Source organism: Oncorhynchus kisutch, unplaced genomic scaffold (genome assembly GCF_002021735.2).
Source record: "Oncorhynchus kisutch isolate 150728-3 unplaced genomic scaffold, Okis_V2 Okis06b-Okis10b_hom, whole genome shotgun sequence".
NCBI lineage: Eukaryota > Metazoa > Chordata > Actinopteri > Salmoniformes > Salmonidae > Oncorhynchus > Oncorhynchus kisutch.
Window position 1 is genome coordinate 16,775,350 of NW_022261983.1, and position 21,872 is coordinate 16,797,221.

The following is a 21,872-nucleotide window of genomic DNA, read 5'->3' on the forward strand; positions in this document are numbered from 1 at the left end:
GGGAGTCCCATATGGAGTCCCATAGGGCATAGGGCAGCATTGGGAGTCCCATAGGGCAGCATCGTACAGGGTAGGCTGTTATTGTGAATAAGAATTTGTTCATAACTGACTTGCCTAGTTATATAAAGGGGGTGAATGCAGGTAGCCAACCCCATGCTAATGCAGGTAGCCAATCCCATGCTAATGCAGGTAGCTAACCCCATGCTAATGCAGGTAGCCAATCCCATGCTAATGCAGGTAGCCAATCCCATGCTAATGTAGGTAGCCAACCCCATGCTAATGCAGGTAGCCAACCCCATGCTAATGCAGGTAGCCAACCCCATGCTAATGCAGGTAGCCAATCCCATGCTAATGCAGGTAGCCAACCCCATGCTAATGCAGGTAGCCAATCCCATGCTTCAGTCTATTTATTTGCACTTTGCTGCATCAGTTGGGCTAAAGCTGATTGTTTATTTCTAATAGCATACCTGATCATATGGATCATGCATAGGCTAGATGCTGTACATGGCACAATATGTTAAAATCCTATAAAACTGGTTGCTCTATGTACTGCATTGTTATGGGACTGTTGTAAAAATGCAGTAAACTTGAAAGGTTCACAGGAATTAAATGATATCTTTAATTCATAGCTAGTATGTTTATTATTGTTGTAGCTATTAGCTACAATATGAAGAGTATCCTTCCCTCCTATCATAGATGAAGCAATATGAAGTGAGTGATGAGAGATGTTCTGTTTGTAGGAAAACAGTGCCCTCTAGTGGAGAGATAGGAGAAGGGTGCTGGAAGTTGCTGTCGTTCGGTACAGCAGCTTTTCAGCTGACTCATCCAAAGCTATTGGAATGTCTCGTTCATCTACCTCCACCCACACACAGGAACACACACTGGCCTAACCCGGTCTTGACCAACAAGCTGCCATGATTACCATAGATATCATACCAGACACATCACTTGTAATGTTCCTGCTGTTTAAGGAAAGTGGCCTATTAAATAATTATACAGCTACGTTGTGAAGAATCAATTCCAAATCAAATTTTATTTCTCATATGTGCCAAATAAAACAGGTGTAGACCTTACAGTGAAATGCTTACTTACAAGCCCCTAACCAACAATGCAGTTAATAAAATCCCCCCAAAAAGTACGAAATCAAAGGAACAAGTAATTAAAGAGCAGCAGTAAAATAACAATAGCGAGACCATATACAGGGTATTACGGTACAGAGTCAATGTGGAGGCTATATACAGGGTATTACGGTACAGAGTCAATGTGGAGGCTATATACAGGGTATTACGGTACAGAGTCAATGTGGAGGCTATATACAGGGTATTACGGTACAGAGTCAATGTGGAGGCTATATACAGGGTATTACGGTACAGAGTCAATGTGGAGGCTATATACAGGGTATTACGGTACAGAGTCAATGTGGAGGCTATATACAGGGTATTACGGTACAGAGTCAATGTGGAGGCTATATACAGGGTATTACGGTACAGAGTCAATGTGGAGGCTATATACAGGGTATTACGGTACAGAGTCAATGTGGAGGCTATATACAGGGTATTACGGTACAGAGTCAATGTGGAGGCTATATACAGGGTATTACGGTACAGAGTCAATGTGGAGGCTATATACAGGGTATTACGGTACAGAGTCAATGTGGAGGCTATATACAGGGTATTACGGTACAGAGTCAATGTGGAGGCTATATACAGGGTATTACGGTACAGAGTCAATGTGGAGGCTATATACAGGGTATTACGGTACAGAGTCAATGTGGAGGCTATATACAGGGTATTACGGTACAGAGTCAATGTGGAGGCTATATACAGGGTATTACGGTACAGAGTCAATGTGGAGGCTATATACAGGGTATTACGGTACAGAGTCAATGTGGAGGCTATATACAGGGGGTACCGGTACAGAGTCAATGTGGAGGTTATATACAGGGTATTACGGTACAGAGTCAATGTGGAGGCTATATACAGGGTATTACGGTACAGAGTCATTGTGGAGGCTATATACAGGGTATTACAGTACAGAGTCAATGTGGAGGCTATATACAGGGTATTACGGTACAGAGTCAATGTGGAGGCTATATACAGGGTATTACAGTACAGAGTCAATGTGGAGGCTATATACAGGGTATTACGGTACAGAGTCAATGTGGAGGCTATATACAGGGTATTACGGTACAGAGTCAATGTGGAGGTTATATACAGGGTATTACGGTACAGAGTCAATGTGGAGGCTATATACAGGGTATTACGGTACAGAGTCAATGTGGAGGCTATATACAGGGTATTACGGTACAGAGTCAATGTGGAGGCTATATACAGGGGGGTACCGGTACAGAGTCAATGTGGAGGCTATATACAGGGTATTACGGTACAGAGTCAATGTGGAGGCTATATACAGGGTATTACGGTACAGAGTCAATGTGGAGGCTATATACAGGGTATTACGGTACAGAGTCAATGTGGAGGCTATATACAGGGTATTACGGTACAGAGTCAATGTGGAGGCTATATACAGGGGGTACCGGTACAGAGTCAATGTGGAGGCTATATACAGGGGGTACCGGTACAGAGTCAATGTGGAGACTATATACAGGGGGTACCGGTACAGAGTCAATGTGGAGGCTATATACAGGGGGTACCGGTACAGAGTCAATGTGGAGGCTATATACAGGGGGTAGCGGTACAGAGTCAATGTGGAGGTTATATACAGGGGGTACCGGTACAGAGTCAATGTGGAGGCTATATACAGGGTATTACGGTACAGAGTCAATGTGGAGGCTATATACAGGGTATTACGGTACAGAGTCAATGTGGAGGCTATATACAGGGTATTACGGTACAGAGTCAATGTGGAGGCTATATACAGGGTATTACGGTACAGAGTCAATGTGGAGGCTATATACAGGGTGTACCGGTACAGAGTCAATGTGGAGACTATATACAGGGTATTACGGTACAGAGTCAATGTGGAGGTTATATACAGGGTATTACGGTACAGAGTCAATGTGGAGGTTATATACAGGGTATTACGGTACAGAGTCAATGTGGAGACTATATACAGGGTGTACCGGTACAGAGTCAATGTGGAGGCTATATACAGGGTATTACGGTACAGAGTCAATGTGGAGGCTATATACAGGGGGGTACCGGTACAGAGTCAATGTGGAGGCTATATACAGGGTATTACGGTACAGAGTCAATGTGGAGGCTATATACAGGGTATTACGGTACAGAGTCAATGTGGAGGCTATATACAGGGGGTACCGGTACAGAGTCAATGTGGAGGCTATATACAGGGGGGTACCGGTACAGAGTCAATGTGGAGGCTATATACAAGGGGGTACCGGTACAGAGTCAATGTGGAGGCTATATACAGGGGGTACCGGGACAGAGTCAATGTGGAGGCTATATACAAGGGGGTACCGGTACAGAGTCAATGTGGAGACTATATACAGGGGGTACCGGTACAGAGTCTATGTGGAGGCTATATACAAGGGGGTACCGGTACAGAGTCAATGTGGAGGCTATATACAGGGGGGTACCGGTACAGAGTCAATGTGGAGGCTATATACAGGGGGTACCGGGACAGAGTCAATGTGGAGGCTATATACAGGGGGTACCAGTACAGAGTCAATGTGGAGGCTGTATACAGGGGGTACCAGTACAGAGTCAATGTGGAGTCTATATACAGGGGGTACCGGTACAGAGTCAATGTGGAGGCTGTATACAGGGGGTACCAGTACAGAGTCAATGTGGAGGCTATATACAAGGGGGTACCGGTACAGAGTCAATGTGGAGGCTATATACAGGGGGGTACCGGTACAGAGTCAATGTGGAGTCTATATACAGGGGGTACCGGTACAGAGTCAATGTGGAGTCTATATACAGGGGGTACCGGTACAGATGTGCGGGCGCACCAGTTAGTTGAGATAATTGAGGTAATATGCACATGTAGGTCGAGTTATTAAAGTGACTATGTGTAACCGATGTGAAATGGCTAGCTAGTTAGCGGTGGTGCGCGCTAATAACGTTTCAATCGGTGATGTCACTCGCTCTGAGACCTTGAAGTAGTTGTTCCCCTTGCTCTGCAAGGGCCGTGGTTTTTGTGGAGCGATGGGTAATGATGCTTCGTGGGTAACTGTTGTTGATGGTGGGGTTCCTGGTTCGAGCCCAGGTAGGGGCGAGGAGAGGGACGGAAGCTATACTGTTACATATGCATCGATAATAACAGAGAGTGGCAACAATCAAACTTTGTAAACATAGCTGAGCAGCTAAATGTTTTAATTAATTCACTTAACACTCAGTCCATGTTGTTACACATACTGCGGTTCCCTTTACTAGAGGATAGGTCCCCTAGATTCACACCTGTCTGCCTCCAGCCTTGAAGGTGTTTGATCAGCAATGAGCTCAGCCCTGGGTCGTGTTCATTACACACCAAACAAAAGAAAACGGATTGAAACAGGGAATGCTGAGAAAATGCTGGGGGGGGGGGGGGGGGGGTTCCTGGGGCCCAGAGTTTTTCCAGTTCTGGTAGACTAACCTAACAAGGTAAAACTTGGGACCCTAGTTGTAGGGTATGACATGGTAATACATCAGGTGTAAAATAGTTTTATATGGGCTATGATGGGACCAGAGTTGTTCGAATCATGGTTAAAAGAAAACTAGACAACAACTGTGATTGGACAATAGAACTAACAGGGCAGAGCTAGCTTTATGCAGGGTTGCATCATGTAGGTCTTTGCATCTGTAATTTAAAAAAATACTCACATTGTATGTCATCACTGTGTTGATTGATTAATTGATAAGGGACCACCCAAAGTTTGAATGTAAACTTTTTTCTCTTAACACAAATAAATAGGCCTATTTTAGGCTATATACATTAAGTTACCACTTCCTTTCCCCTGGCCAGAGGGGATCAGAGCTCATAGGCTTCTCTAGGCTATCTGCTGCTGTGGTTGTTATCATTTGGCTACAGTTGATCAGACAGAAGCCCTGATTTATTGTGCACGAGTTGACAAATCATGAGGCAAATCAGTCTAAACAACAGTACTTTGTCCCTCTTTTCAATACTTTTTTGTTAATACTTTTATCCCAAATTTTGGGGCAAATGCCAGCCCACTACACAGCGGCTCTGCTGTGCTGATCTTTGCAATGTGGGTAGATGGAAACCGCCACATAATACTACAAACTAAGAAACATATCCTATATGTATGTTCTACTTCCCCTAAATGTCGAGTTAGTATCTCGAAATTTTGAGTTAGTGTCTCGAAATGTTGACTTACATATCTTGAAATTACGTATTTCAAAATGTTTAGTTACCATCTCCAAATGTTGACTTACTATTTCGAAATGTTGACTTGACTTAGTGTCTTTACATTTTGAGATAGCAGTAAAAAAAAAAAATGTAGATAGTACCTAAAAAAATTGTAGCTAGTAGCTCTAAATGTTTCGATAGTATTAACATTTCAAAATGTTTTTTTGGTGGCAGGAATGGGCTTCCATAAATTTTGAATGGCTATAAATTCTAGTGGAAACCTAAAACCACAGCTTTTTACTTCTCACACAAGCTTTAAGTAGATAAGAATTTTCGTGGCGTTCCTTTACGTCATTTCTATGACAGATGTTTCTGTGGTCCACTGAAATCATCAGCACAAACCTGAAGCCACGACCCAGAGCCATACTGACCAATCACTGATTGGAATAGGGGCGGGGTAGAAACGACAACACGGTAGTATGACTTTTATATAGGCGGACGTCGGCAACGTCAAAAAAACTAGTTGAAGAGTATTTTCAGACCGGCGTAGTCGGTTTGAGAAACAGCTATTAAGTCATAACAAAATTAATGAATTTCCTAACGGACATTTATTCGCATCGCCAAGTCATTTATTAATCGACATACTAAAGTTGTAATCGACCCGAGGGTTTTAACGGTGTAAATGGAGGAGAAGAAGAAAGACGGAGACCCGGAGATTCAGGAACACGGACCCGAACATTGGTTCTCAAAATGGGAGCGGCAGTGTTTGGCCGAAGCGGAGCAAAGGGAGTCAAACGAGGAGGAGGCCGATAACGACCAGGATAAATTATGGCATCTCTTCCAGAATTCCGCCACTGCCGTGGCTCAGCTCTACAAAGGTCCGAGACAAGACCAGAACTAACTAACGTTTAGTCGGATGTCACCCCTGCGCCTTGTTACTGAGCTTTGCTATGCTACTCAGTCGCTGTTAGTGGCGGTGGGAAGTAGCTCATGTTCGCTAACTAGCTAGTAGCCAACTAGCTAATAGCCAACTAGCTAGTAAGCAACTAGCTCGTAGCCAACTAGCTGATCAGCTGGTTAGCTAGCTACTGTACTGTAGCAACTGTTTGCCATCCTGAGTCAAGACATCCCGTAATTATAGTTTGCTCGTTTTTTTGTGTGTGTTTAGTAAAACAGAACACCTAAATGTATCTTTTTATGAAACAAAAACTATCTTGAACGTTAGTAGTTTTCCCTGGCTGTTGTTCGCCAAAACGTCTATCTAGCTAACGTTATCGTCTATAGCTAGTTAACGATAACTGCTAAGCAACATAACCAGCCAACACACTTTTTGGCTAGATAAGTTCGTTGAATAGCTATCTCATCCAGTCTTTAAAAAAAAACTAATATGGTTTATACTGTTCGGACTCGCAGAGAAAATGCGAGTCCGACCAAATGTCAGTGAACAAGTATCAGAGAAACAAAATGGCGACGGAAACAACAATCATCGCTGCGCGACATTCCCCTTGTGACAGATTGTATCTTTCACTGTTGCCTTTTTGTTAGGTGTGTCTGGGTCTAATATTACTTACCATAGATATACATGAACGTTTTATAATATCCGTTTTGGTTTTATGTCTACAAATCAACGAATAACCCGAGTTGTTATAACAGTGCATAACTGAAAATTTAAACAAAATGGCGAAGATTTACTATTGGCTTTTGGGGTTATTGAGAATTCTTACCCGCTACTGTAATACTTCTCATAGTTCAGTATATCTATCGTAACCGTAGGTTCTTTAGTTACTAAGGTATGAAGTATTTATAATATACGACTGCAACTTTCCTGCTGAAAGGGCAATTTTAGTTGGTGCGTTATGCACTCGTGCTCATAAACTGTCGAGTTGGCCATCTAGTGCTGGCTGACAGTTATTTTTATTCCAAAGCCCGCCTGCAACTCTAGATGCAAGACAAAATGGCGAATAAAAACAGTCTCCTTGTAATCAAGACGCTTTCAGTCTCATGTGTTGCCTTGTATCATGTACTACTAAAGCGGGAATACTGTACAATTAATTGGCGCCTAACTTGCTATTTATGTTAACTGTTGTCAACCAGGCTATTTATGTAAACTGTTGTCAACCAGGCTATCTGTCTTAGTAGGAAATTCCAACAAACCTGTAATGTCTTTGGTGGTGTGTTGTCTCGACAGACCGAGTATGTCACCAACAGGGGGGGCTTTCTTTGTGGGTGCCGTTTCAGAACGCAGCCACAGCCGTGACCAACCTGTACAAAGGTAGGTGTCAGGGACACTCAAGAGTGTTTTCAGTTTCTTGACTTCTAACTTGCATTCACAACAGTATAGGATCATCGTAACAGTCTATTGGCTTTTCATTATTGTTCTGCTGTGGTCTAAGCATGTATTGATTTGCATTGTACTTGTCAAGGTACTTGGCCTACCACAGGGGTATGGTACTTCAGAAGACTCGGTAAAGGGTAGTCGGGACAGAGCTAAATAGGTTGAGGACCAAAGGCTCATCATCAAAGTCCATAGGCTTTTCCTTTGTCATTCTGCTGTAAACAGGACATGTATTGATTAGTAGATAGAAACTTGTAAACAATCAAGGGCCTCTTCTAGTCACCTGAGTATTGACCATCTCGCCATTTACAGCCGTCCTGTCAAGTTCTGGTCCTGGAGAGCACAGCAGGGTGTTCAGCCTAACTCTCAAACTCTAGTTGGTATTCTGCCTTCTCCCTACAGTTTTCAGCCACCACCTTGGCCAACAACTTGGCTCATGTGAACTACAATCCCGACACTGTATTTTTTAAGGTTTGGAAAAGTCAATAATCATCGCTTGGATACGGCTGTGGAAACATATGGCCCTTTATCTTTCATCAGTGAGAGAAAAACATATATACTTACTGTAGCAGTTACAGATCCACACAGCTATGGCTGCCTCATCAAAGGAAACTACACTTGTGCTGCACTTCCTGAGTTATGCTTCTCAGGTGTTTCGGAGCACATAGCTAATTAGCACAGGTGATGGCCTCTGTAACATGGAGATATGGCCCTGTGGGAACCCTAACCCTATAAAGGTGTGTATCCATTTTACCTTTTTGATTTTTGAAAATTGATTTCTTGCCGATAGGAAAGATATATATATATAGTTTTGGAAGCATACAGACCTTACCTCAAGTGATGCATGTTAATGTTCAGATTGAGCGTTGAGGCTCTTATCAAGTCTCCCCCTGTACAGAAGACGTCTCGGTCCAATAACTAATGTGTATTGGAACAGAGTCATGATCAATGGCTAGTTCCAGTTCAGCACTAACACATCTGATTCAGCTGATCATCAAGAGTCCCTGTGGATAGTTGAATCGTGTGTGTTAGTGCTGGACTAGGACAAAAGCCTCCATACCCTGTGGCTCTCCAGGATCATGATTCCAGCATCTGTGCTGTCTGACTGGCAACCTCTGGAAGAGGGGGGGGGCTGCCTGCCTATAGTTCTATAGTGAACCGTCAACTGTTAGTCACAGGTTTCACTCGGGCTACACAAAGGAACCTTCAACCAAGTCTCATCACAGGTTCTCTCTTTCTCACACACACACACTTTCTCTCACACACACACTTTCTCTCTCACACACACACACACACACTTTCTCTCTCACACACACACACACACACTTTCTCTCTCTCACACACACACACACACTTTCTCTCTCTCACACACACACACACACTTTCTCTCTCACACACACACACACACACACACACACACTTTCTCTCTCACACACACACACACACTTTCTCTCTCACACACACACACACTTTCTCTCTCACACACACACACACTTTCTCTCTCTCACACACACACACACTTTCTCTCTCTCACACACACACACACTTTCTCTCTCTCGCACACACACACACACACACACACTTTCTCTCGCACACACACACACACACTTTCTCTCACACACACACACACTTTCTCTCACACACACACACACACTTTCTCTCTCACACACACACACACACACACACTTTCTCTCTCACACTCACACACACTTTCTCTCACACACACACACACTTTCTCTCACACACACACACACTTTCTCTCACACACACACACACACACACTTTCTCTCACACACACACACACACACACTTTCTCTCACACACACACACTTTCTCTCACACACACACTTTCTCTCACACACACACACACACACACTTTCTCACTCACTGTCACACACATTCCTTTCTCTTTCTGCCCCCCACCACACAGAGTCTGTGGAGGCCCATCAGCGTAGCTACGACCTAGGTATACAGATCGGCCACCAGCGTCGCAACAAGGATGTGCTGGCCTGGGTGAAGAAAAGGAGGAGAACCATCCGGCGAGAGGACCTCATCAGCTTCCTGTGTGGCCGGGCCCCACCCCCCCGGACCTCCAGAGCCACCCTCACCCCAGGACACAGACTGACCATGGTCTCCCCTAACCGGCCTCCCCCGGCCCCTGAGACAGACTCCTCTGTGGAGGCTGACCTCCAGCCCTTCAGAGAGGCCATCGCACTGCATGGTAAATACACAAATATACAGTTTGGTCTAAAATTGACCGCCTTGATAAAGGAGAGCAAAAATGACTGTATAAAATCAAACATTTGAGTACTGAGCTATATTTTATGGTAAAAAAAACGGGGAAGTTCCACTACCGGTCAAAAGGTTTAGAACACCACCTCTTTAAAGGGTTTTTCTCTATTTGCTACATTGTAGAATAATAGTGAAGACATCAAAACTATGAAATAACACATTAAGGAATTACGTGTTAAACAAATCAAAATATATTTTATATTTGAGGTTCTTGAAATTAGTGACCCTTTGCCTTGATAAACAGCTTTACACACTCTTGGTATTCTCTCAACCAGCTTCATGAGGTAGTCACTTGGAATGCATTTCAATTAACAGGTGTGCCTTACGAGTACATTTGTGGAAGTTCTTCCCTTAATGCATTTGAGCCAATCATTTGTTTTATGACAAGGTATACAGAAGATATTTGGTAAAAGACCAAGTCCATATTATGTCAAGATCAACTCATAAGCAAAGAGAAACAACAGTCCATTACTTTAAGACATGAAAGTCAGTCAATATGGGAAATGTCAAGAACTTTAGGGTTTCTTCAAGTGCAGTCACAAAAACCATCAAGCACTATGATGAAACTGGCTCTCATGGTGACCGCCACAGGAATGGAAGACCCTGAATTACCTCTGCTGCAGAGGATAAGTTCATTAGAGTTACCAGCCTCAGACATTGCAGCCCAAATAAATGCTTCACAGAGTTCAAGTAACAGACGCATCTCAACATCAACCGTTCAGAGGCGACTGTGAATCAGCCGCCATGGTTGAATTGCTGCAAAGAAACCACTACTAAATGACACCAATAAGAAGAGACTTGCTTGGGCAAAGAAACACGAGCAATGGACATTAGACTGGTGGAAATTTGTCCTTTGGTCTGGACTCCAAATTGGAGATTTTTGGTTTCAACCACTGTGTGTCTTTGTATTTGCTGTGTGGGTGATCGAATGATCTCCGTATGTGCATTTCCCACCGTGAAGCATGGAGGAGGAGGTGTTATGGTGTGGGGGTGCTTTGCTGGTGACACTGTTTTATTTCAAATTCAAGCGATACGCCATCCCATCCGGTTTGGGCTCAGTGGGACTATCATTTGTTTTTCAACAGGACAATGACCCAACATACCTCCAGGCTGTGTAAGGGCTATTTGACCCAAGAAGAAGAGTGATGGAGTGCTGCATCAGATGACCTAGCCTCAACAATCCCCTGACCTCAACCTAATTGAGATGGTTTGGGATGAGTCGGAACGGACCGCAGAGTGAAGGAAAAAGCAGCCAACAAATGCTCAGCATATGTGGGAACTCCAAGACGGTTGGAAAAGCATTCCGGGTGAAGCTTGTTGAGATATTGCCAAGCGTGTGCAAAATCTGTCATGGCCGAGGGTGACTATTTGAAAAATCTCAAATTTAAAATATATTTTTGATTAGTATGAAACTTTTGGCTGCTACATGATTCCATGTGTTATTTCATAGTTTTGATGTCTTCACTATTCTACAATGTAGAACATAGTAATAAAACAACAACCTTGAAATGACACCGCCTGGTATAGAGGTCCTGGATGGCAGGGAGCTCGGCCCCAGTGACGTACCTTAGGGTTAGGATCAGAGGGCACATAGCACTGCACAGTAAATACAGATACATTGCATTCTAAAGTATTCAGACCCCCTGATTTCCCCCCCCCACACACACACACACTTTTTGTTACGTTACAGCCTTCTAAAATGTATTAAATATGTCCTCATTAATCTACACAATACCCCATAATGATGTCACAATACCCCATAATGATGTCTTTTTGTTACGTTACAGCCTTCTAAAATGTATTAAATAATAATATGTCCTCATTAATCTACACAATACACAATACCCCATAATGATGTCACAATACCCCATAATGATGTCACAATACCCCATAATGACAAGCAAAAACTTTTTTTTTTTTTGTAAAAAATTTAGTAAAAAAAACAAACTTATTTACATAAGTATTCAGACCCTTTGCTTATGCTATCGCAATTGAGCTCAGGTGCATCCTGTTTCCATTGATCATCCGTGAGATGTTTCTACTACTTGATTAGAGTCCACCTGTGGTAAATTCAATTGATTGGACATGATTTGGAAAAGCACACACCTATCTATATAGGGTCCCACAGTTGACAAGTGCATGTCAGAGCAATAACCAAACCATGAGGTCGAAGGAATTTAACTTAGAGCTCAAAGACAGGATTGTGTCAAGGCACAGATCTGTTTTAAGGGTACCAAAAAAATGTCTGCAGCATTGAAGGTCCCCAAGAACACAGTGGCCTCTTAACTTATTCCATTTTGGAACCACCAAGACTCTTCGTAGAGCTGGCCCCCCGGCCAAACTGAGCATTCGGGGAAGAAGGGCCTTGGTCAGGGAGGTAACCAAGAATCTGCTGGTCACTGACAGAGTTCAGTCAGTGTCCTTGAGTGGCCCAGCCAGAAACCCGGACTTGAACCCAATCGAACATCTCTGGAGGATCCGTGTTGGTCATTCAGAGGGAGAGTCCTAAACTGCACCCTATTCCCTACAATCAGGGAAGGGCAACTTCTATGGGGGCGGGGGCCTAAACAAATCTGAACTAGTCAAGAGGGGCTGCAGTGTCTCGCCAGTCTGCGTACCCACATCAACACCCCTTAACACACACACATTGCGAGGGAAAACGTTTGTGGGCCCTGCTCTTGACAGCAGACAATGTTTTACATTTTAAAGTTCATTTTGTGCAATTGTAGACTTTGCCATGGGGTGTAGAGAAAATGTTGCTGTTTTTTAAAATAAAGTTTACTGTAATTCTACACATTTTGCCATGTGGTTTTCATAATATGAGTAATTCGACCATGATAACAAGTTTAGGTAGCAGGCTGCAAAAACTAGCTTTGCAATCCCTCAAAAAATGTTTTGCTGACATGGGCTGTTTCTATCAGTCCATAAGGAGAGAAACGGCTGTTTCTATCAGTCCATAAGGAGAGAAACGGCTGTTTCTATCAGTCCATAAGGAGAGAAACGGCTGTTTCTATCAGTCCATAAGGAGAGAAACGGCTGAGGCACATCACATTTTGTAGTTGCACGATGTGTATTCTACTATAAGTTGAGACTAGAGATCGACCGATTTATGATTTTTCAACGCCGATACGATTATTGGAGGACCAAAAATGCTGATAAAAAAAAATATATATATATATATATATATAAAATCTTTTTTAAAATACATATTTATTTGTAATAATGACAATTACAACAATACTGAATGAACACTTATTTTAACTTAATATAATATATCAATAAAATCAATTTAGCCTGAAATAAATAATGAAACATGTTCAATTTGGTTTAAATAATGCAAAAACAAAGTGTTGGAGAAGAAAGTAAAAGTGCAATATGTGCCATGTAAGAAAGCTAACGTTTAAGTTCCTTGCTCAGAACATGAGAACATATGAAAGCTGGTGGTTCCTTTTAACGAGTCTTCAATATTCCCCGGTAAGAAGTTTTAGGTTGAAGTTATTATAGGACTATTTCTCTGTATGCAATTTTGTATTTCATTAACCTTTTGATTATTGGATGTTCTTTTAGGCACTTTAGTATCGCCAGTGTAACAGTATAGCTTCTGTCCCTCTCCTCGCTCCAACCTGGGCTCGAACCAGGAACACATCGGCAACAGCCACCCTCGAAGCAGCGTTACCCATGCAGAGCAAGGGGAACAACTACTAGAAGTCTCAGAGCGAGTGACGTTTGAAACGTTATTAGCGCTCACCCCGCTAACTAGCTAGCCATTTCACTTCAGTTACACCAGCCTCATCTCGTGAGTTGATAGGTTTGAAGTCATAAACAGCACAACGCTTGACGCACAACGATGAGCTGCTGGCAAACCGCACGAAAGTGCTGTTTGAATGAATGATTACGCGCCTGCTGCTGCCTACCACCACTCAGTCAGATACTTAGATGCTCAGTCAGATTATATGCAACGCAGGACACGCTAGATTAACTAGTAATATCATCAACCATGTGTAGTTAACTAGTGATTATGATTGTTTTTTCTAAGAAAAGTTTAATGCTAGCTAGCAACTTACCGTGGCTTCTTACTGCATTCGCGAAACAGGCAGTCTCCTCGTGGAGTGCAATGTAATCAGTTAGTTAGAGCGTTAGACTAGTTAACAAAGGTTGCAAGATTGGATCCTCCGAGCTGACAAGGTGAAAATCTGTCATTCTGCCCCTGAACAGGCAGTTAACCCACTGTTCCTAGGCCGTCATTGAAAATAATGTGTTCTTAACTGACTTGCTTAGTTAAATAAAGGTGTAAAAAAAAAATGGATTATGAAAACTTGAAATCGGTCCTAATTAGTCTGCCTTTCCGATTAATCGGTCAACCTCTAGTTGAGTCCACGATTGAGTTTTTAAATAAATAACACTTTTGATCCCGAGGACCTCATGTGGCCCGCGGGCCGCCAGTTCCCCATCCCTGCCCTTCATAGCTCACTACCTTGTTGACCAGAGCCCTATGGACCCTGCTCCAAAGTAGAGATGATATAGGGAATCTGATGTCATTTGGGGATATACCATTGTGCCCCAGGGCCTGAATGCATCATAGACTTCCTTTTGTTTTTCATGTCTTCTCTGAGTCAGGGTTCGATGACTGAGTTTGACCTTGTGGTGTTTTTCTTTCCTTCTCACCTCCCTACCTTACCCCCCTCTCCAATCTGTCCTCTCCAGGTCTAAGTGGGGCTATGGCCAGCATCAGTGTTCGTTCCGGTACCCCAGGCTCTCCCACCCACGTGGGGGGTGCTGGTGGGGGGGGGTCGACCCCGGTGGGGCGTCGGCGTAACGGTCTCCATGATGTGGACCTGAACACTTTCATCTCCGAGGAGATGGCCCTGCACCTGGACGCTAACCCCAGGAAACGCAGCTCCGCCCAGTGCAATGACGTCATAACAGACTCCCCCACCCATAAACGCAACCGGATGATCTGATTGGGCAGCCCAGCCCCAGGGAGGGTTAAGAGACCTTTGTGGGAGGGGGGGGGGGGTTGAGATCTTGAAAACAGACAGACTGAAGGATGTATGGCTGTGGAGTGAACCGGCGTTGAGGACTAAGGAGGCCGTCCATTTAGTTGAGTGGGTGGTGTCCTCCTGTCCTTGTCTCCTTTCCTAGTTGAGAGCACTGGTCTAAACTGAAAGCATGTTTGTTGGAAACCTGTCATCCATCCTTCCTAACCCTGTTAGGCTGCATCTACACAGGTAGCCCAATTCAGATCTTTTTCCACTAATTGGGCCTTTTGACCAATCAGATCAGTTCTTTTCCCAGTAAATGGGCAACAGAACAGAATTGTGCTGTCTTTGTAAAAGCAGCCTCAGTGATCAGTGACCGTGAGGAAAGGAAGCGAGGACAGAAGGGCATCGAGGAGGTTGGGATGCAGCCCCCGTTCAGAGGAGAAATGCACTGCTGATTTGAAATAAAAAAAGAAGCCACTTGATCCTCTATACTTGTTGCTCCCCCCCCCTCTCTCTCTCCTCCCCCCCCATCCTCACCCCTCCTCCCTTCCTAAGGAAACGAGGGCTGTGGAAAACGTGTTACTCAGTGAACTAGATAAGGATTGATGCCAGAAGTGGTTCTGTTGGAGAGATGCCTTCTTTGCTAGAACTTATTGCTTTGTGTTAGTCATCCTGCTCAGCGGACATTGATGCTGTCTGTGATGATGAAGAGGAGGACTTCCCTCACTTGACATTTCCTGACTGTCCCAAATGGCACCCTACACCCTACCCTAGTCCCTACACAGCACCCTAGTCCCTACACAGCACCCTAGTCCCTACATCATAGCCCCTACATCCTAGTCCCTACACACCACCCTAGTCCCTACACAGCACCTACACCCTAGTCCCTACATCATAGCCCCTACATCCTAGTCCCTACACACCACCCTAGTCCCTACATCATAGCCCCTAGTCCCTACACACCACCCTAGTCCCTGCATAGTCCCTACACACCACCCTAGTCCCTACATCATAGCCCCTACATCCTAGTCCCTACACACCACCCTAGCCCCTACATCCTAGTCCCTACACACCACCCTAATCCCTACATCCTAGCCCCTACACACCACCCTAGTCCCTACATCCTAGTCCCTACACACCATCCTAGTCCCTACACACCATCCTAGTCCCTACACACCACCCTACTATACAGCATAGGGCCCTTTTTGAAAAGTGTTGCACTATACAGGGTGTTGTTTGGGAGCAGCCCTGCTGTCTCCTGTGTCTAGTTGTGATGGCTGAGGGTCTGTGGGGTCTCAGGGCTGATTCTCCCAATAGCAGGCTGTTGATATTTGATTGCATCGGCTTCCTTTCTCTCTTGACAACTGTGCTTCAGCAGTCATGTTAGTGCAACCAACCCGCAAGGGTCAGCGTCCCAAAATCGCACCCTATTCCCTAATATAAAGTCAACTACTTTTGCCTACAGGTCACTCTGGTCAAAGTAGTCCACTATGTAGGGACATAAGGATGCTGTTTGCTCCACGAACCACCGTGTTCAGGTTCGTGTACCTCTGCTGCAGTTGGTTCATTTACACACCGCCTTGCTTCTTCTGTTGAGGTGTATATTTCAAAGTTCAGGAATGATCCGTGTTACTTAATGCTGGGATGATATCTGACCTGTCGCCAGACTAACCCTCCGGTCAGGTGATTGTCGTGTAGGAAACCTATAGGAAGGTAAACTATGATCGCCGTTCACAGTGAGTAAATGTGATGCTCCCTAAACTTTCAATACATTTTTATTTTTATTTTTAATGTAAAAGATGGGATGGATAAACGCTCCCGCAAAATAACCTGTGTTTCTACTCCACTACACCTCTGTCCCCTTCTGAGTATGTTGATGTTTTCAGAGTATTCTGTTCAGTGTGGTTGTGTGTGTTCACCATATTACCTGAGTTGGAATAATGATTTTTTTTTTTTTGCACTTAAGCCTCTTTCACATCTAAACTTGTGTTGATTTTCCCACCGGAACCAACCAGGCAGTCCAACCTCCACCTAAAGGTCTTCAATCAGACACTACCACCTTCACCTCCCTCTGGAACTGGGGGGGGGGGTTCACCTGCCACCAAACAGAAACAAACTGAAATGATTTGCTACTCTGTGCCGTAATGAACATGCCCCAAAACCAGAAGAGAAAGACTGAAATGTGTTTTGCTACGTTGTGCTGTAATGAACATGCCCCAAACCAGAAGAGAAAGTCCTGTTTTTTTTTCCGTTGCAAAATGTTTTGCTATGCTGTGCCATACTGAACACCACCCAGAGTAAGAGATGTGGGAGGAGCTAAAGTGGAGGCCCCAGGAAACCAACTGACAGAATTGTTCTTTTCGTGAGCGTGGGGGGGGGGGTCTAACATCCCAATGTCCACACTACTGTTTAGTATGCCGTATGAATGGCCGATCCAGTGCATCGCTCCATACTAAGTGATATTGTGACGTAGTCTGTCTTCTAATGGGTGTTCATTATTGACTTGTGTTGATGTGAAAAGATGCAGTTGCCTGACTATTAAAGCTGAAAGGGATAGTTTACCTGAATTATTAGAAAATGCTGTTGGTTTTCTTACCCTGTATAGACGAGGAATACAGCCAGCCATGCTTGGATCATTGTTTACATGTGCAGCGAGGGTTTGGGTTGTGGGGGGTAAGTTTTAAATACGTCACTCGTTATTTCAAGCCACACCCCGGGACTCCCGCCGAACGCAGTAAACATGTCAGTTAAAGAACGGTTTGGGCAAAACGTGTGGTACAGTTCAAACCGTTCCACAACTCAGAAAACATTGAAGCGAACTGAACACACCCCTGGCTGTGGTCTCCTAATGCTAACAGTGTAGCTGTGGTCTCCTAATGCTAACGGTGTGGCTGTGGTCTCCTAATGCTAACGGCGTGGCTGTGGTCTCCTAATGCTAACGGTGGGGCTGTGGTCTCCTAATGCTAACAGTGTAGCTGTGGTCTCCTAATGCTAACAGTGTGGCTGTGGTCTCCTAATGCTAACGGTGCAGCATTATTAGGTCAAACCCACTGTAACCAAGTCATCACCCCCTGATATCACTCACATTTCATGTCAGACCGATTTGTGTGAACTATCCCTTATGTGATAGATTGAGGTTGTTCCTAAGCTCTGATCTAGGATCAGCGAACATGAACCCGTTTTAACCCTGATACAGAGCTCTAACAGTGCCACCATTTTACCTAAATATTTTGCTGTGCCACCTAGACTGTTTATTTAGGAGCACTAGTGAGCCTAGACGCAATGAAGTATTCTAGCTCCATTACCTACAATCATTTAGATTGTGCTCCTAGATTTCTTTGTGTTCGGGCTACATTTTTCAACTTGTAAATTCAAAAATTAAAGTTAGCATGGAGCCCTGGCTTAACCAATAGGAGGTCAGAAAGCAGGACCTGTATTCACAAAGCTGATCCCAGTAAGAGTGCTGACCTAGGATCAGTTTGACCTTTCAGCTCATAATGAGTACCATCATATAGACAGACAGGGGGGAGGGGTCATAATCTGAGACACGTTGTGAATATGGAACCTGATCAGAGATCAGTTCTTAGGGCCACTTCGTCCTATCCTGGTTGCTTATTCAAACCAAGAGGGAGCACAGTTACCTGATCAGAGATCAGTTCTTAGGGCCAGTTCATCCTATTCTGGTTGCTTATTCAAACCAAGAGGGAGCACAGTTACCTGATCAGAGAGCAGTTCTTAGGGCCAGTTCATCCTATTCTGGTTGCTTATTCAAACCAAGAGGGAGCACAGTTACCTGATCAGAGAGCAGTTCTAGGGGCCAAACAGGTACCCTATTCTCTACATGGTGCAGTATTTCTGACCAGGGCACATGGGGAGGTAGATATGGTCTAGGATCAGTTTGACTTTCAGATCTGAGACACGTTGTGAATACTCTACATGGTGCAGTGTTTCTGACCAGGACGGCAGGGTAGCCTAGTGGTTAGAGTGTAGAGGCGGCAGGGTAGCCTAGTGGTTAGAGTGTAGAGGCGGCAGGGTAGCCTAGTGGTTAGAGTGTAGAGGGGGGGGCAGGGTAGCCTAGTGGTTAGAGTGTAGGGGCAGCAGGTAGCCTAGTGGTTAGAGTGTTGGACTAGTAACCAGCAGGTAGCCTAGTGGTTAGAGTGTTGGACTAGTAACCAGCAGGTAGCCTAGTGGTTAGAGCTTTGGACTAGTAACCAGCAGGTAGCCTAGTGGTTAGAGTGTTGGACTAGTAACCAGCAGGTAACCTAGTGGTTAGAGCTTTGGACTAGTAACCGGAAGGTTGCAAGTTCAAATCCCCGAGCTGACAAGGTACAAATCTGTTGTTCTGCCCCTGAACAGGCAAGTAACCCACTGTTCCTAGGCCGTCATTGAAAATAAGAATTTGTTCTTAACTGACTTGCCTGGTTAAATAAAGGTACAATTAAAAAACATGGGGAGGTAGATATGATTGTAGAACATTTAGGACGTAGGTACGAGGTGGCCGCGCCACAATAACATCTCCTTTCTCTTGAACTCTACACTCGTTCACTACTTCGCACAAATCTAAAATGGAGACGTAGGCAGAGTTCCCCCGCCATGTTTCTGTTTCCAGTCATTTCCTTTCCAATCAGTGCCGGGAAGGGAACAAGTGCACACTGGGAGGAAGGAGCGATGAACGGGACATAGCCAGGGGAAGAATCTCAATCTGCGTTTCCTTCATTCTTCGTGTTCTCTCTCCTCGTCGCCTTCTCATTGGATGAGGAATCAAGGAAATGCAATTGAGATCGTCCCCATGTTCTCCTGCCATGCAGAATAGGAGGATCTTCTGGACGGCTCCGTACGTTCCATTTCTTTCTGCCGTGTTCAGCCCACTGAGTTGACCTCTTGACTTTTAGAATACAGACAGGTCAGAGTCCAGAACAGATCTTATTCCCAATAGGCACTTCTTGTAGAGCTGAAAGAATGTGATAGATCAACATTTTCAGCATATTGCTTATACCTATCCAATCCCTTCAGCTCTACACAAGTGTTTAGAGGTGTGTTCGGTGACGGGAAACACTCTATACCAGGGCAGCCCAATCCTCTTCCTGGAGACCTACTGTCCTGTAGGTTTACAGTCCAACCCTCTTCCTGGAGATCTACTGTCCTGTAGGTTTACAGTCTAACCCTCTTCCTGGAGATCTACTGTCCTGTAGGTTTACAGTCCAACCCTCTTCCTGGAGATCTACTGTCCTGTAGGTTTACAGTCCAACCCACTTCCTGGAGATCTACTGTCCTGTAGGTTTACAGTCCAACCCTCTTCCTGGAGATCTACTGTCCTGTAGGTTTACAGTCCAACCCTCTTCCTGGAGAGCTACCGTCCTGTAGGTTTACAGCCCAACCCTCTTCCTGGAGATCTACTGTCCTGTAGGTTTACAGCCCAACCCTCTTCCTGGAGATCTACTGTCCTGTAGGTTTACAGTCCAACCCTCTTCCTGGAGATCTACTGTCCTGTAGGTTTACAGCCCAACCCTCTTCCTGGAGATCTACTGTCCTTTAGGTTTACAGCCCAACCCTCTTCCTGGAGATCTACTGTCCTGTAGGTTTACAGTCCAACCCTCTTCCTGGAGATCTACCGTCCTGTAGGTTTTCAGTCCAACCCTATTTTGCATATCTGATTCAGCTAGATAAGGTCTTGTTGAGCAGCTAATTAGTAGAAGCAGGTGTGTTAAATTAGAGTTGGACAGAAATCCCACAGGACAGTAGATCTCCAGGAAGAGGGTTGGACTGTAAACCTACAGGACAGTAGATCTCCAGGAAGAGGGTTGGACTGAAAACCTACAGGACGGTAGATCTCCAGGAAGAGGGTTGGACTGAACCTACAGGACGGTAGATCTCCAGGAAGAGGGTTGGACTGAAATCCCACAGGACAGTAGATCTCCAGGAAGAGGGTTGGACTGTAAACCTACAGGACAGTAGATCTCCAGATTAGAGGGTTGGACTGTAAACCTACAGGACAGTAGATCTCCAGATTAGAGGGTTGGACAGCCCTGCTCTATAACAGGGGTGGTCAACTCCAGATTAGAGGGTTGGACTGCCCTGCTCTATACCAGGGGTGGTCAACTCCAGATTAGAGGGTTGGACTGCCCTGCTCTAAACCAGGGGTGGGTAACTCCAGGAAGAGGGTTGGACTGCCCTGCTCTATAACAGGGGTGGTCAACTCCAGGAAGAGGGTTGGACTGCCCTGCTCTAAACCAGGGGTGGGTAACTCCAGGAAGAGGGTTGGACTGCCCTGTTCTAAACCAGGGGTGGTCAACTCCAGATTAGAGGGTTGGACTGCCCTGCTCTATACCAGGGATGGTCAACTTAAGGAAAAGAGTATATACATATGAGATGAGTATTGCCAGATATGTACATTTTATTAGCCATGCTGGTTAAGTGTGCCTTGAATTCTAAATAAATTACTGACAGTGTCAACAGCAAAGCACCATCACACCTCCTCCTCCATGCTTCACGGTGGGAACCACACATGCATCATCCGTTCACCTATTCTGCATCTCACAAAGACACAGCGGTTGGAACCAAAAATCTCAAACTTGGACTCATCAGACCAAAGGATAGATTTCCACCGGTCTAATGTCCATGGTGTTTCTTGGCCCAAACAAGTCTCTTCTTATTATTGGTGTCCTTTAGTAGTGGTTTCTTTGCAGCAATTCGACCATGAAGGCCTGATGCACACAGTCCCCTCTGAACAGTTGATGTTGAGATGTGTCTGTTACTTGAACTCTGTGAAGCATTTATTTGGGCTGCAATGTCTGAGGCTGGTAACTCTAATGAACTTATCCTCTGCAGCAGAAGTAACTCTGGGTCTTTTCCTGTGGCGGTCACCATGAGAGCCAGTTTCATCATAGCGCTTGATGGTTTTCACGACTGCACTTGAGTGTGCAAAGCTGTCTTCAAGGCAAATACCTCCCTAATGAATTCCCTACCTAGTGTCCTAGTTCCAACCCTAATGAAGT

At 44.7% G+C, this 21,872-nt stretch overlaps 1 protein-coding gene across 1 annotated transcript; it reads left to right on the top strand.

Annotated features, from left to right (window-relative positions):
- Nucleotides 1-5,779: 5,779 nt before the first annotated feature.
- LOC109883568 (UPF0472 protein C16orf72 homolog) lies at nt 5,780-17,447 on the top strand. The gene is made up of 4 exons (XM_020475601.2): nt 5,780-6,146; nt 7,457-7,540; nt 9,534-9,824; nt 14,600-17,447. Exons 1-4 carry the CDS (start codon nt 5,951-5,953, stop codon nt 14,854-14,856), a joined length of 828 nt encoding a protein of 275 aa, XP_020331190.1. The 5' UTR covers nt 5,780-5,950; the 3' UTR covers nt 14,857-17,447.
- The last annotated feature ends 4,425 nt before the right edge of the window (nt 17,448-21,872 follow it).